The 13,449-nt window shown below is 49.1% G+C and overlaps 1 protein-coding gene across 1 annotated transcript in view; it reads right to left on the bottom strand.

Annotated features, from left to right (window-relative positions):
* Entpd3 (ectonucleoside triphosphate diphosphohydrolase 3) overlaps nt 1-11,954 on the bottom strand; it is a 28,510-nt gene extending 16,556 nt beyond the window's left edge. Inside the window, exons 1-3 of the mRNA NM_178676.5 lie at nt 11,889-11,954; nt 11,069-11,120; nt 7,686-7,813 (exon numbers count right to left, since the gene is read on the bottom strand). Of these exons, the coding sequence (NP_848791.3) occupies nt 7,686-7,813; nt 11,069-11,108 (168 nt within the window). The 5' untranslated portion in view covers nt 11,109-11,120; nt 11,889-11,954. The remainder of the gene's footprint in view (nt 1-7,685; nt 7,814-11,068; nt 11,121-11,888) is intronic.
* Nucleotides 11,955-13,449: the final 1,495 nt, after the last annotated feature.

Genomic DNA, 13,449 nt, shown 5'->3' with positions numbered 1-13,449 from the left:
GATAGCCTGCTCTATATGTGGCTCCATTAGATTCACATATGTGTAGATGTATATATTTATTTAGAGCCAGGAACCTACTATGTTGCCCAGGCTGACCTCAAATTCTTGACCCTCCTGCCTCAGCCTCCCATGTGCTAGGATTGCAGAGTGTGTGGGGGACCACCATGCCTAGCTACAGTTCTATGTTTTTATTTTTTAAAGACGTATTGATTTTTATCTCATGTGTGAGTGTCTACCTGCATGTATCAATGGGCACCACATGCACACCTGGTGCCCACAGAGACCAGGAGAGGGTGTTGGGTCCCCTGAAAGTGGAGTTACAGTGTGAGCTGCCATCTGGATGCTGGGGACTGAACTGAAGACCTCTGCAAGAGCAGCCAGTACTCTAACCACTGAGCCATCTCTCCAAACTGTTATGTTTCTAAATCATTGTGTGATTATACTGCACATACACACACAGGATCTATGTGTGTTTAGTGCTCTTTCCTGAAGAATTGTTCATAAAATTCTCTCTTCCAGTAACAGCTTCACCGTGTCTTTTGTGAGATTCGGAATATTTACTTAAGCACTTGTCTGGTTCTAGACCCGCAGGAAAGTTCCAGTTCTCTCCGCTCCGGAGCAACTGCCTGCCCCAGCTCCTGGTTCACAGCTTCTCCATTCTATTGAAAGAGAAAATCAGTAGTGTTGGCTCCTGGACAGCTCCTTAATCTCAGCCCTTCAGCTTGATGAATCTGATAGGGATCCTGACATGACATCCCCTGTGGCAGACAAGGCTGGCATTGTTCAGATCTGTCCCAGGCAGAGACTCCCAGTGAGGTTAAAGTGCAGGTGGAAACTGAAGCCATGCCCTGAAGAGGCCAGGGCCTCTGGAGGATCAACCTGCTTTTTTTCCCTCCTCCCTACTGAGGAGCTGACTGCTACTGCTGTCACTGGCTCTGCCAGACCTCCAGACCTGGTGTGTACACACGCGTGCGCGTGCACGCACGCACGCACACACACACACACACACACACACACACACACAGAGCAGAGAAAGAATGAGAGGGGCCTGCCTTTCCCCCAGTCTGTGTTGAAACCTCACAGAGGGAGCAAGCTTTCCCAACGTGTAAAACCTCAGCGTTTGAGGGTGAGATCAGAAAGAAGGCGGAGTAGCCACTTCTTGGAATGCCTACTGGACTTCAACAGTGGCTGAATCCTCCAGCACCCGCTGATGGGAGGACAGGACCCAACTCTGCTGCTAACCCACCTCTACTGACATACGTGGTGTTTACGAGTGTGTATTCAGGATGCTGAACACATCAGACAGAGGCTGACCCTGGTTTTCCTCCTTTCATTATTCTTTGAGTCATTGGGCACACTGTGGATGTGGTGAAGAGGGACGGAGTGAAACTCTTTTTCAACCCAGCTAGGCAGGTGACGGTCACTCATGGTCACCCTCTGCCGAGGGCCATACAGGAGGAACCGCAATGGCTTTAGAACTGGTGGAATTCAGCCTACGGGTTACCACAGCCACATGCTTCTGTGTGGCACAGCCCGGAGGACTCTGTGTCCTGGGGACTTTACACTGTTATGGAGTTCTGCTCTGCTTGCTGCCCTCACTTCCCTCTTAATCTGAGAGTTATGAAAGCTTTAATGGGCCCTCCAGCCCCTCACTGGGCAGTATCTCAGGCACTCACAATACTAATGCTTGCTCTCTTTCAGGCATTGCTGCTGGAGCAGTTAATGATTCAATCTCCACCCTAGGAAAGGGCTTGGAAATGTAGCTTGTCAACGATGACCACCACCCTTGGGAGGCAATTTTGCTTCATCCACTCTGTGTGTGTGTGCGCGAGCATTGGGCTCCTCTCTTTCTTTCTCTTCCTCTCCAGCCCCAAGGAGTTAAAAGAGTTCATAGTTTTCCCAATGGCCACAGGGAGTGCCGGCCTCAGTAAATTAAGCTTTGTTCCCTGAGAGAAAAGTCTGCTAAGAAACTTCTCTAATCGCTGGCTGCCATTGGCAGCAGCCCCTGTGGGTATCTGGATCCACCCCATAGTGGCTCTAAGCACTGGCCCCCAACAGTGTACCCACCACATGGATGACAAAGCTGGGCACTGGCAACCCTCTGTTTAGTGTGGTCAAACATGGCTTGAATGTGGTTCTCATGACACATGCAGCACGTGTCACCAGGCATAGCAGTGTATGCCCTTAACCCCAGCATTCAGGAGGCAGAGGCTGGCTCATTGTGAGTTCCAGACCAGCCCGAACTACACAGAGAGACACTGTCTCTGAAAAAGGAGGAGAAGAAGAAGAAGAAGAAGAGGAGGAGGAGGAGGAGGGGGAGGAGGAGGAGGAGGAGGAGGAAGAAGAAGAAGAAGAAGAAGAGGAAGAAGAAGAAGAGGAGGAGGAGGAGGAGGAGGAGGAAGAAGAAGAAGAAGAAGAAGAAGAAGAAGAAGAAGAAGAAGAAGAAGAAGAAGAAGAAGAAGAAGAAGAAGAGGAAGAAGAGGAGGAGGAGGAGGACGAGGAGGAGGAGGAGGAGGAGGAGGAGGAAGAAGAAGAAGAAGAAGAAGAAGAAGAAGAAGAAGAAGAAGAAGAAGAAGAAGAAGAAGAAGAAGAGGAAAAAGAAGAAGAAGAGGAAGAAGAAGAAGAAGAAGAAGAAGAAGAAGAAGAAGAAGAAGAAGAAGAAGAAGAAGAAGAAGAAGAAGAAGGAAGAAGAAAGAAGAAGAAAGAAAAAGAAAAAGAAAAAGAAAAAGAAAAAATGTTGGGAGCGACCCTGTTTAAATGTTAACTGCCTTGTCAGCCCTAAGTGCTTACTTACAAAGTCTTGGCCTTAGTGGAAAAGTACGTACTGGCTTAGTTGAGATTTCTGTGGGAAAAGATGAGGCCTCTGTAGGAAAGTACTATCCCCAGTTAAGAACAAATAGCTATAGATCTTGTGGACAGGTACCTAGCAACCCATTCTGTTCTGTTTCTCCGGCTGAACGTTTTACCTAGCCAATATCCTGCTTTTGGGAACAGGTGCGTTCCCCCAGAAACAAAGCGATTCTGCGTCATCCCCCTCCCCATATCCTGCTTCTGTGGGTATAAAACCTGCCTGGGAAAAATAAAATTTGTCACCTTGATCAATCAGACTTGCGTCCGTTCTTTGTATTTCTTGCCCCCCATTCTCTCCACAGGTGGTTCCCCAGACCCTGTTCAACTGTCCTGAGGGTCGGGGCAAAAAAAAAAAAAAAAAAGGATCCTCCTCCTCCTCTTCCTTTTCCCATGTAGCCCTGGCTGTCCTGGAACTCACTCTGTAGACCAGGCTGTCCTTGAACACAGAGATCTGCCTGCCTCTGGCTCCTGAGTGCGGGGATTAAAGGCGTGCACCACCACTGCCTGACTAAAAGAGTGTTTCATACCAGCCTGTGGTCCAACACTTGAATACTGTGTGATCTTCTGCCAAAAGCCAACGTGCAGGTGACAGGTCATAGGTCAGCCATCTTAGAGTTCTTCTTAGCACTACCAGACTCCTGGGCAGATGCACTCTGGGAACTAACTTTGCCTGGTGCTTTAATGAGTTTTACTGCCTTCATACAGCTGGTATAATCACCGTCTTATGTGACGCATGGGAGCAGCCCTGAGATTAAGCCTCATTAACTCTGTCTACACTCATAGTCCCCAGGTTTTCATGGAGTCCTAGGAAACCAGGTTTGATGGGACACCGTGGAATAACAGGCCTAATATTGTGTGATAGACTGCCTTTGTTTGAACAAAAGATCCCTCAAACTATACCCACGGAGCATGCGAAACTGGCTGGAAAGTGGACCAGCTTGTATTAGGAAGGAATCCAGGACCTTCTATGTTGGGAGGAATCCATTTCTTGCTGCCTCAAAATTAGCATAGCATGGGGCCACAAGGTACCCTCACCTAGGCGACTGAGCAAGGCTCCACAAGGGCTAACAGGAATGAATGGCTTTAACCCAGCCTGACTCGGTTGACTGTACTTCAGGGAACATCAGTAGAGGGTGGGTACTGTGGTCTTCTACCCAACAGGCCTGACTGAGTAGCTCACAGAGGGAAAGCCCATCCCTGAACCCTTACAGGACCATCTCCAATGGTGACAATCAGTGGCTTATAGGAGAAACGGCACCCACCAGGCTATTGGGAACAGACATGGTCATGCTGGGGGGCGGGGGTGGGGGGAGAAAGCCCTCCATGGGAAGATTTTTGAATTTGTGGTAATCGAGCAGGTGGGAGCTTGAGTGGCAAATGAAAGTGATGACATCATGTTTACTCTTCAGGCTGTGGAGCAGGTCAGACCAGTAACACAAGGAACTGGGGACATTTCTGACCCTGACAGAGGTTTTCTTAATGGCTCTCTCTTAAGCTTGCATCAGGCAAGTCATGGCTGGATTTAAGAGCAGGTGTCATACCCTTTTTTTGGTAGGGGGAGTAGCAAACGCTGCAGGCGCAGGGGAAGCTGGTGCCTCACAGCCCACAGCCGGCTCCACACTGGCGAAATAAGGCTTGCGGCAGGAGATCGTAAATACTACCGAGGCTAAAAGGCTCTCAGTCATTGAACTGCACTCTTCAGCTCCTTACCCCGCCCCTGGCATGCGGCAGAAAACCAAAACAAGGAGCTCCTAACCGCAAGCAAAGCTGCGCGTGGAACTCCCTCGGCTGGTTGTCAGTCATCTGTCCCAGGGTCTACTGCCCAGAGCATCTGTGTGCTCACATTTCATTCCACTCAAGTAAAATGACCGTCAGAACCAGGCCACTTCCTGTGCCCTGCAACTGTGGCCAGGGCCAGCATTTATTTCCAAATGGATTGAAAAATCCTTTCTTTCTGTTTCTGTCCTCTGATATTGCTAGTGTTGGCTTTGGCTTCTGGGTGTTGGGATTATAGGTGTACGCAATCTTGCCAGCTGTTTAGTAAATAGTAATGAGACACCCCATAATAATAAAGCTTAGTATGAAAATACACAAGCCAGCGATATGGTCAGCTATTAACGCTAGCACGCATCACGCTGTCCTCTTACTCAGCTGGCAGCCCAGTGGCTTTGCTGAAATGAGTATTACCACAAACGCATGCGCGATGAATATGGTGCCATGACGTCACAATGGTACCCGTCACTAGCTAACAGGAAGTTTCAGCTCCAACTTCTGCAGGCAGCTACCTGTGTCCACCTCTCAGGCCAGTGGTGAGATCCACCCTCTGAGACTCTGACTTCTGAGGATCAGAACCACAGCATGCTCTAGAAGGGGGGCCAGAGGCTCAGGGTAGGCCTGTCCCCTCATCTATAGAGAGAGGCATACTTGAAACCCAGTTAGAGCTGGTCCTTTTGAAATGTGGGGCTCAGGTGTGTGACTCTATTTACAGTGTTCTAAGGTGGTCTCAGTTTTCCCTCCCATCCCCCAGTTCTACAAGGCTTCCTGAATCAGTGCCCCCCACCCCACCCCCGGCCAACCCTCAGTCTTGCTTCCTGTGCTCTGGCACTGGTTGGATTCATTGTCTTCTTGTCAACTTGACACAACTTTCCAAAGTCATGTGGGAAGAGGAAACCTCAATTGAGGAACTGCCTCCATCAGACTAGCCTGTGGGCATGTCTATTGAGCATTTTCTTGGTTGTAGACTAATGTCTGAGGGCCCAGCCCACTGTGGGCAGTGCTACACATAGGCAGATGGTGCTGCGGTGAATAAGGACACTCTTATACAAACAAACTGAGCATGTCATCAGGAGCAAGCCATGAGGAGCAAGCCATGGGAGCAAGCCAGTAAGCACTGTTCCTCCATGGCTTCTGCTTCAGTGCCTGCCTCCAGGGTCCCATCTTGAGCTCCAGTACTGATTTCCCTTCAGGATAGACTGTAAGCTGAAATCCCACCCCTCTCCAAGCAGCTCTTGGTCACTGTTTCTTTATTATAGCAATAGAAAGCAATCTAGGACAGCTCTCACCTGAGGCTGAGCCCTCCTCCTGGAGTCTCCATTTAGAACTCAGGGTAAGGAGAAGCTGGAGGAGGGAAGAGAACCTGACTGTGAGAAACAAGGACTGATTTTAGTTCTAGTCTTGTGACTCACTAGACAAGTGTCTGTCCCTTCGCCTGCAAAGCAGGGGTCACCAGTGGTGGCTCTGCCATCTCTGTAGTTGGCATAAAGGTTAGAAGAGACAAATCCCAGTGTGTGTGTGTGGGGAGGGGGGCTGGTGCTCACTGAACCAAGCAGAGCACCCGAGGTGTGAGGGCAGGGCACGATCTTAGCTGCAGTCCAGACTGATTAGTCGTAGTTTGGAGGAAAAGGCAGAGCCAGAACCACAGAGAAACAGCTTCTCTGCCCTCAGCGGATGCCTTGGGCAGAATGGCTCATCTTTGGGCTATGGCTTAGGCTAAATATTTTTTCCTTTACATTCTTCATAAGGACTGAGTTTTTAACAAACATTTTATTTTATTCTTTTATTGCACATACATGTGTGTGGGATAGGTGCCTGTGAGTGTGGGTACCCTTGCAGGCCAAAGGAGGATATCAGATCTTCTGGAGCTGAAGTTATAGGAGGTTGTAGGTGGCCCAATCTGGGCCCTGGGAACTCAACTCAGGCCCTCTGCAAGAGCAGCAAGCCCTCTTTACCACTGAGCTATCTGTCTAGCCACTGATTTCTTATGTAAAATATACCACATCTTTAAACTCAGCACTAGGGAGGCAGAGGCAGGTGGATCTCTGGGGGTTCAAGGCCAGACTGGTCTAAATAGTGCATTCCAGGACAGCCAGAGCGGTGTGTAATGAGACCCTAACCCAAATACAAACAAACAAACAAATAACAAAACATCAGAATGAAAAGGTCTTACATCAACCCTTCAGAATACCAGACAAAGCCATGGAACTCCAGATAATGTTACTTCCTTGTTTTCTGAAAAAGTCTACTCCAAACACAACCTTTGAGCAGTTGCTGGTGTCAGGAAGATGAAGAGAAGATGTGAGGTCAAGGGAGAGTCACATAACACAGAGGAGTTACCGGGCTCCTAATGGAGCCTCCTCTAGCTAACAAGACTTCATACATGTTTAATGAGCCCCAGGCCCAGTGACAACGGAGCAGAGGCTCTGAGTGGCTGCCAGAGCCTAAAATACCACTGTTTAGGGTATTACATAAAATGTTTGTTGACTGATTTCCAAAATGACTGAAGGGCTCAGTGACCATCACTTTCTTTTAAGGCCCACACCCTGTTCTTCCATCCGTCCCTCAGAGTGAAGGCCAGCAGGCAAGCACAAGGCCACTTGGGGCTGAAGTCAAAGAGGTCTCTGGACCTACATACTAAGTCCTCAGTGATTGTCACCGGGGGATTGGAGGGGTCACACACATGTCCTAGACCTAAGAGAAGACCTTAGACCACAAATATGGCTCAAGAAGATTTCTCAACACTCTTAAAAGCAGGAACACAACGTCTCCTGCTGTTTACTTCACAGTTTCCAGGAGCTTATACGCTGGTCATAGTGGGAAGTGAACATGACCTACAGTTCCCAGGTACACGTTCTATTTTGTATCCCACAGTCAGAAGTGAAAAGTGAAACAAGGCCATCCAGTCCCTGGACAAGGGACCAGTGTTTGATCTGCGTCCACAAACCCAGTGGCCCCAGACTTCCTCCTTGGGTCTCACACTGCAGAGATCCAGAGGAGGCAGGAGAGCTCCTCCCCTAAGTTGTGGGTTTTAAGATGGCTGGCCCTGAGGACCGGCTTACCTTCAGCCCCGGAGGGAGAACCTGTGGGTGGCGGATCTGGATGAGTGTAAGTGTCACAAGTACCACAATGCTCACAAGCAGGACCACCAAGGTGACGATGGCAGGAGTCCTCGAGAGGGCCCTGAAGCCTGCAATGAGGAGCCAAGCACAGCAACATCCAAAAGTCATCCTCTGACCTCCACACACAGGACACACACACACACACACACACACACACACACACACACACACGCGTGCACACATACACGCAAGTAAATATGGAAACGCAGATCGGAAGTCTGGGTTTTCTGCTAAAGCATGATATGATCTTTCGCTTCATTTCAGTGAAAGAAGTTAGAACCGTGGAGTCAACAGAAACGGCAAGAGTGAGCACCTGAAGGTTTGGGGAGGGGGCTCCCGGGGAGGGGAAAATGGGCATTTTCTGCAGAGATTGGTGTGCTCTCCATATTAACCGGATTATGGGGGAGGGGGTGACAGTGCCTGCCCACATTTGTCAAAACTCCACAAGTCCTTCAAAGTCCTTTAGGGGCAAACTTGAAAAGCAAAGCAAAGCAAAGCAACTGCCTTGGTACAACTCACCTTTGAATTTTGTAATCCTTTTTTTAAAAGATTTGATTGTTTATTTTATATTTATGAGTACACTGTAGCTGTCCTCAGACACACCAGAAGAGGGCATCAGATCCCATTACAGGTGGTTGTGGGCCACCATGTGGTTGCTGGGAATTGAACTCAGGACCTCTGGAAGAGCAGTCAGTGCTCTTAACCACTGAGCCATCTCTCCGGCCTTGAATTTTGTAATTCTTGATAATTGCATACATGCCAGGCCTGGTGGCATCCAGCACTTGGTAGGCAGAGGCAGGTGGCTCTCTGTGAGTTCAAAGTTAGCCTGTTATACAGAGTGAGTTCCAGGCCAGCTAGGGCTCCATAGTGAGACCCTGTCTCAAATGAAAGAATTCCATACACAATCTTAAACATAAGTCTCAGCTTTTAGGAGGTGAGACTCTCCAATTTGGGAGTGTCACTTAAGGTCTATCAATTTTATATGCAGTTTTATAATATGCTAGTTAATTAAAACATTGAAGTGGGTTGGGCTTGATACTTCCCGCCTGCAGTTATAGCACCCCAAAGGCGGAAGGCTCAGAGGCAGAGGGATCTGGGATTCAAGTCCAGCCTCAGAGAAAGTCTAAAAACAGCCTGGGCTACATGGGAACCTGCATAATAAAAACAAACAAACTAACCTTGTCTAAATAATACTCTTGGTAGAACTTTTAAGGCATAAATACAAAAAAGTACCCAATGGCTGAAATGTGATATCATAATTGAAGATAAGAAGACATCAATATTTCTCTTAAAATTGGCTGTTTAAGTGCAAAGTATTTAAAATAAATACTGAACTCGTCAGTCGTATTTCAAACATTCAGTCGCTCAGGAGGCCCTGTGGATCTGGGAAGAGGGCCTCCAGCTCCTTTCCACCACCCCAACCCTTCCTTCCACAGCCATGGGTGCATCCAGCCCTATTCCAGAACATTCCTTCTTATGACTCTGAAGCCTATGATTTACTTCCTCTTTGTTTCTACATTTTTTTCTTTCCTGGAAGAGAACAAAGACCTCGTGCACCACAGTAATCAAATTAGACACAGCCCCGTATCCAATTGCATCACCTAGCCCGCTGCCTGGAAAGCAAGCGGTCAGAGGAGGGTGGGGTGGGCTGCTCTGAAGATCCAATTCCTTCTGCCGATCAATGGGGACAAATGACAGACACTTCCTGATGTCAGAGGTAGCTACTTAGCACCTTCTCCTCCCTCGAGGGGAGTGTGAGCAGGTATGGCATCCAGGGAAGAAGATGTGTCAATATTTACCCAAACTCAAAGCTTACACCTGACCCCAATCTGCACCTCTGGGATCCTACCCCACTTGACTCATAGCGCAAGCAGCCGTACAGATCTGGAGGAGAGCCTAGCCCTGTGGTGTTGACCCTCGGAGCATCAGGGGGGAAATGGGTCACTTCTCTGTGCTTCTGAATAGAAGTTCCCCAGCCACACCTATTTTCAAACCACATCGGTGTCAGTCACAGAGGTTTAAGGCACTTTTCCCCCCAACAAGACCTAATAGTGTTAATCGGCCAAATTTAATCTACCTTCGGAAAGAATGTAACTGATTAGCTGGTATGTGGCATGTTACCATGTCTGCTAAATTCCAATGTCTTTTGGGGGGAAATGTGCAATGCAATACAAACCATCTTCTTTAGTACAATTGCTCTTTCCAAAAATATAAGTATAAATTAGTCTATATGCCCTCAAGTCATACCCTGTTGGAAGCCAAGAATCAGCAGTTTAGGGCATAGCTAAGGAACCTCTTCACAGGAGGGGGTGTGTGGAATGTAAGCAGGCTCTTGACCACAGCCAGGGGCTGGCCTCCAGGATCCTCTAGCTTCAGCACTTTCTAAGTCAAAAGCTGTGATTACCTTCAACAAACACTTAGCCAGCAAAAAAGTGAACAGACTAGGCTAGGTCTCATTCATGAAGAAATGCAGCCTAGAGCTGTGGAGTAGGGAGGGCTGGGCAAACAGTGTTAATTGCAGGTGCCTACTGGAGCCTAGAGAGGAGGTGAGGGCTAGCTGAGTGGACGCCTCTCCCACCTCCGCATCTCTCTCACATCTGCATGAATAGCTGGGGGGGGGGGGGCAGCAGGGGGGGGCAGTACTGAGGAGCCGGGAGGTCAGGCAGCCAAGCTGGGCAGGTTTGAAAGTGTGTGGGAAAGATGGGGAGGGGGAAGGAAGGGAGGGAGAGACAGGACACACACACACACACACACACACACACACACACACACACACACACACGAGAGAGAGAGAGAGAGAGAGAGAGAGAGAGAGAGAGAGAGAGACAGAGACAGAGAGAGAGACAGAGAGAGACAGAGACAGAGACAGAGAGACAGAGAGAGAGACAGACAGAGACAGAGACAGAGAGACAGAGACAGATGAGAGACAAATGAGAGAGACAGATGAGAGGGAGAGGTGTTCCTGTGCAGCTTACCATAGTACTCAGGGCGACCCAACTCTATCAGGATTCATTCCCACGTCAACAACACATAACACAAACCTTACACATAGCTAGGTAAGGAAACCACAAGAGCCAAAATAATGGATTATACGAACAGGAAAAACCATTTAAGCCAAACATTCGTGTTAGCCCTTGTTTCCTGTGGCTTTGTGGAAAAGCATTACTTTTATCTGAAGAATGTCAAGGGTGAAACCCAGGTGAGCGAAGTCTTGGAACAACGATAAACAGCCATTCACAGGAGATATAGATGGAGAGCTACGAACCAAAGCTGGGATTCTCCCTGGGTCTGACAAAACCTAGCATCCAGTGAGCAACACTTACCTGCCTGTTCACATGGCTGGCGGGTCATCACGGTAAACATCTTCTCTCCGGGCTGCAGGGGTAAGAACACAGAAGGAGCGTGTGGCTAAACTTGCACGTATTGATATTGAACACAACGTCATCTAAATCGAAGCCTCTTTAGAAACAATGAGGTCAAACCAGAACGTCAGAGACCGATGGAAGCTGGAACTCCAAACCCAGTATCCCCTCCCCAAATGTAAAGCTGGAAGAATGGATTGGTTAAAACTTTAACTAGAGAGCAATTTTGAAAATAAAACCCCAAAAGCTTGTGTGAGCGCGCATGTGTTCTTTCTTTCTTTCTTTCTTTCTTTCTTTCTTTCTTTCTTTCTTTCTTTCTTTCTTTCTTTTTTTTTTTTCTCCTGTGGGCCGCACCTGTGACCAGCACCCGGGCAGAGCGAACCCCCTCTTAGTAATATTCACAAGGCTCGGGCTGGGTTATACTTCAAAGCGCACCAGCAAAGCCGGTTGGCATCGGTGTGTGCTGGTGGCTGCCAGCATGCAGTCACCCTTAAAGACCCGCGGGGTGTCTCCAGCTCCCTGAGCTGAACACCAGCAGACAGCTGTCAGGCCCTGGGGATCAGGGTGGGGACCTGGGAGTTGGCCCGTCCCCTGCATCTGCAGGTCTTGGGGTGCTTCGTGACGCGGTGTCCTGTCCCTGTCAGATGACAGTGCCCAGCTCCCCGGGTTTCAGCTCCTGCCTGCGGCCCTCTGCGGGAAGCTGTGCTGGTTCCTTCCCTCCCCGCTCCCAGCCCCCCACAGCCTGCTCCATCCCACTCCTGCGCGCGGGGCCAGACCTTACCTGGGCGCTGCTTTCGCTGCGGGTTGCTGAAAAGCGGAGGCGCCTCTGGGGTGCGGGAGTCCAGGAGGCGGAGCGAGGTGGCGTGGGTGGCGCAGCCTGCTAGGGACCGCCTCCCGCAAGCGCTGGGGCCAGGACCTCTTCACCTTCCCAGGCTCTTCTCTTTCACTTCACCCCAGCCTGTCCGGCATGAGGATGGAGGGGGAATCATTGCCACGTGGGGGGTAGCCAATCCTTTCAGGCCTTGTTTTAGTTACTTCCCTCGTTGCTGACAAAGTACCTGACAAAAGGGACCTAAAGAAGAAAAGGTGACTCACGGTTGTAGGTACTGTCCTAAAAACGTATCTTGGCAGGATCTTAGACTGCAGTCACATCCTGTCTGCATTCAGGTACCAGAGATCCCAGCCTAAAGCGCTGGTACCACCCTCGTTCAAGATGGGTCTTTCTGGCCCAGTTAACCCAGCCTAGACACCCAGTCTCAGACTTGCTCAGAAGTGTGTTTCCTAGGTGATGGCAGATGCTCTTAAGCTGACAGGGTTAGTTAGCTCAGTGTCCCACCAGGACCCAGTCAGAGAGCTTTCCACATCTTTATCTTCTAACTCCCTGCACAGTCCCCTGAACCCAAGGCAGAAGAGGATGTGATGTGACCTTGCCCCCAGTCCCAAGAGGCACCCCCTGGGTGGTAGTTTGAGTAAGTTTGGTTCCCACAAATTCATGTGTTTGAATGTTTGGCCACAGGGAGTGGCACTATTAGGAGGTGTGGCCTTGTTGGAGGAAGAATGTCACTGTGGAGGCAGGGCTTTGAGCTCTTATACGCTCAAATCACACCCACCGCGGAACACATCCAGTCTCCGGCTGCTTTAGGATCAAGATGTAGAACTTTTGGCTCCACGTCTGCCCACAGGCTGCGTGGTTCCCACCATGATGATAATGGACTGAACCTCTGGAACTCTAAGCCAGCCTCAGTTAAATGTTTTCCTTCATAAGAGTTGCCGTGGTCATATTGTCTCTTCACAGAAGTGAAACCCCAAGACACCTTGCCTGCCGGTCTTCTATCTGTCAAGACAACCTTTTTAAAAGAAAAGTTGTATTATTAAGCCTATATATTGTTTGTTATATATTATTACATATACTTATTATGTGATGTGGTGTGTGTGTGTGTATACCATGTGTGTGTGAGGACACCCACAGTGCTTCAGATCCTCTGGAACTGGAGTCACAGGCAATTGTGAGGCTCTGAGTCAGCGCAGGAAGGCTGAAAGGAGAATGGAGCCCAGTACCCTGTTTTGTGTGTTGTTTTGAGACAAGATTTGCCTATGTAGCCCAGGCTGGCTTTGCACTTGTTCCTGCCTTAGTCTTCTAGTACTGGGGTCACTCTTGGGTCACCACACATGCTACAAGGTAACTTTATTTTCCTAGTTTCCCCATCAAACATTTTTGGAGGGAAAAACAGAACCAAGGGCCAATTAGGACAGGGCAGGCCACTCTGAGAGCACACATAACTCCGTGCATTCCCCCTCAGTCTCTCTGGGAAGAGGGTGTGTCGTGCAGAACAACTAGAATG

The sequence above is a fragment of the Mus musculus genome, chromosome 9 (assembly GCF_000001635.26).
Source record: "Mus musculus strain C57BL/6J chromosome 9, GRCm38.p6 C57BL/6J".
Lineage (NCBI taxonomy): Eukaryota > Metazoa > Chordata > Mammalia > Rodentia > Muridae > Mus > Mus musculus.
Note: the sequence above shows the minus strand (reverse complement) of the source record. Positions and strands in the feature narration are given on the sequence as shown.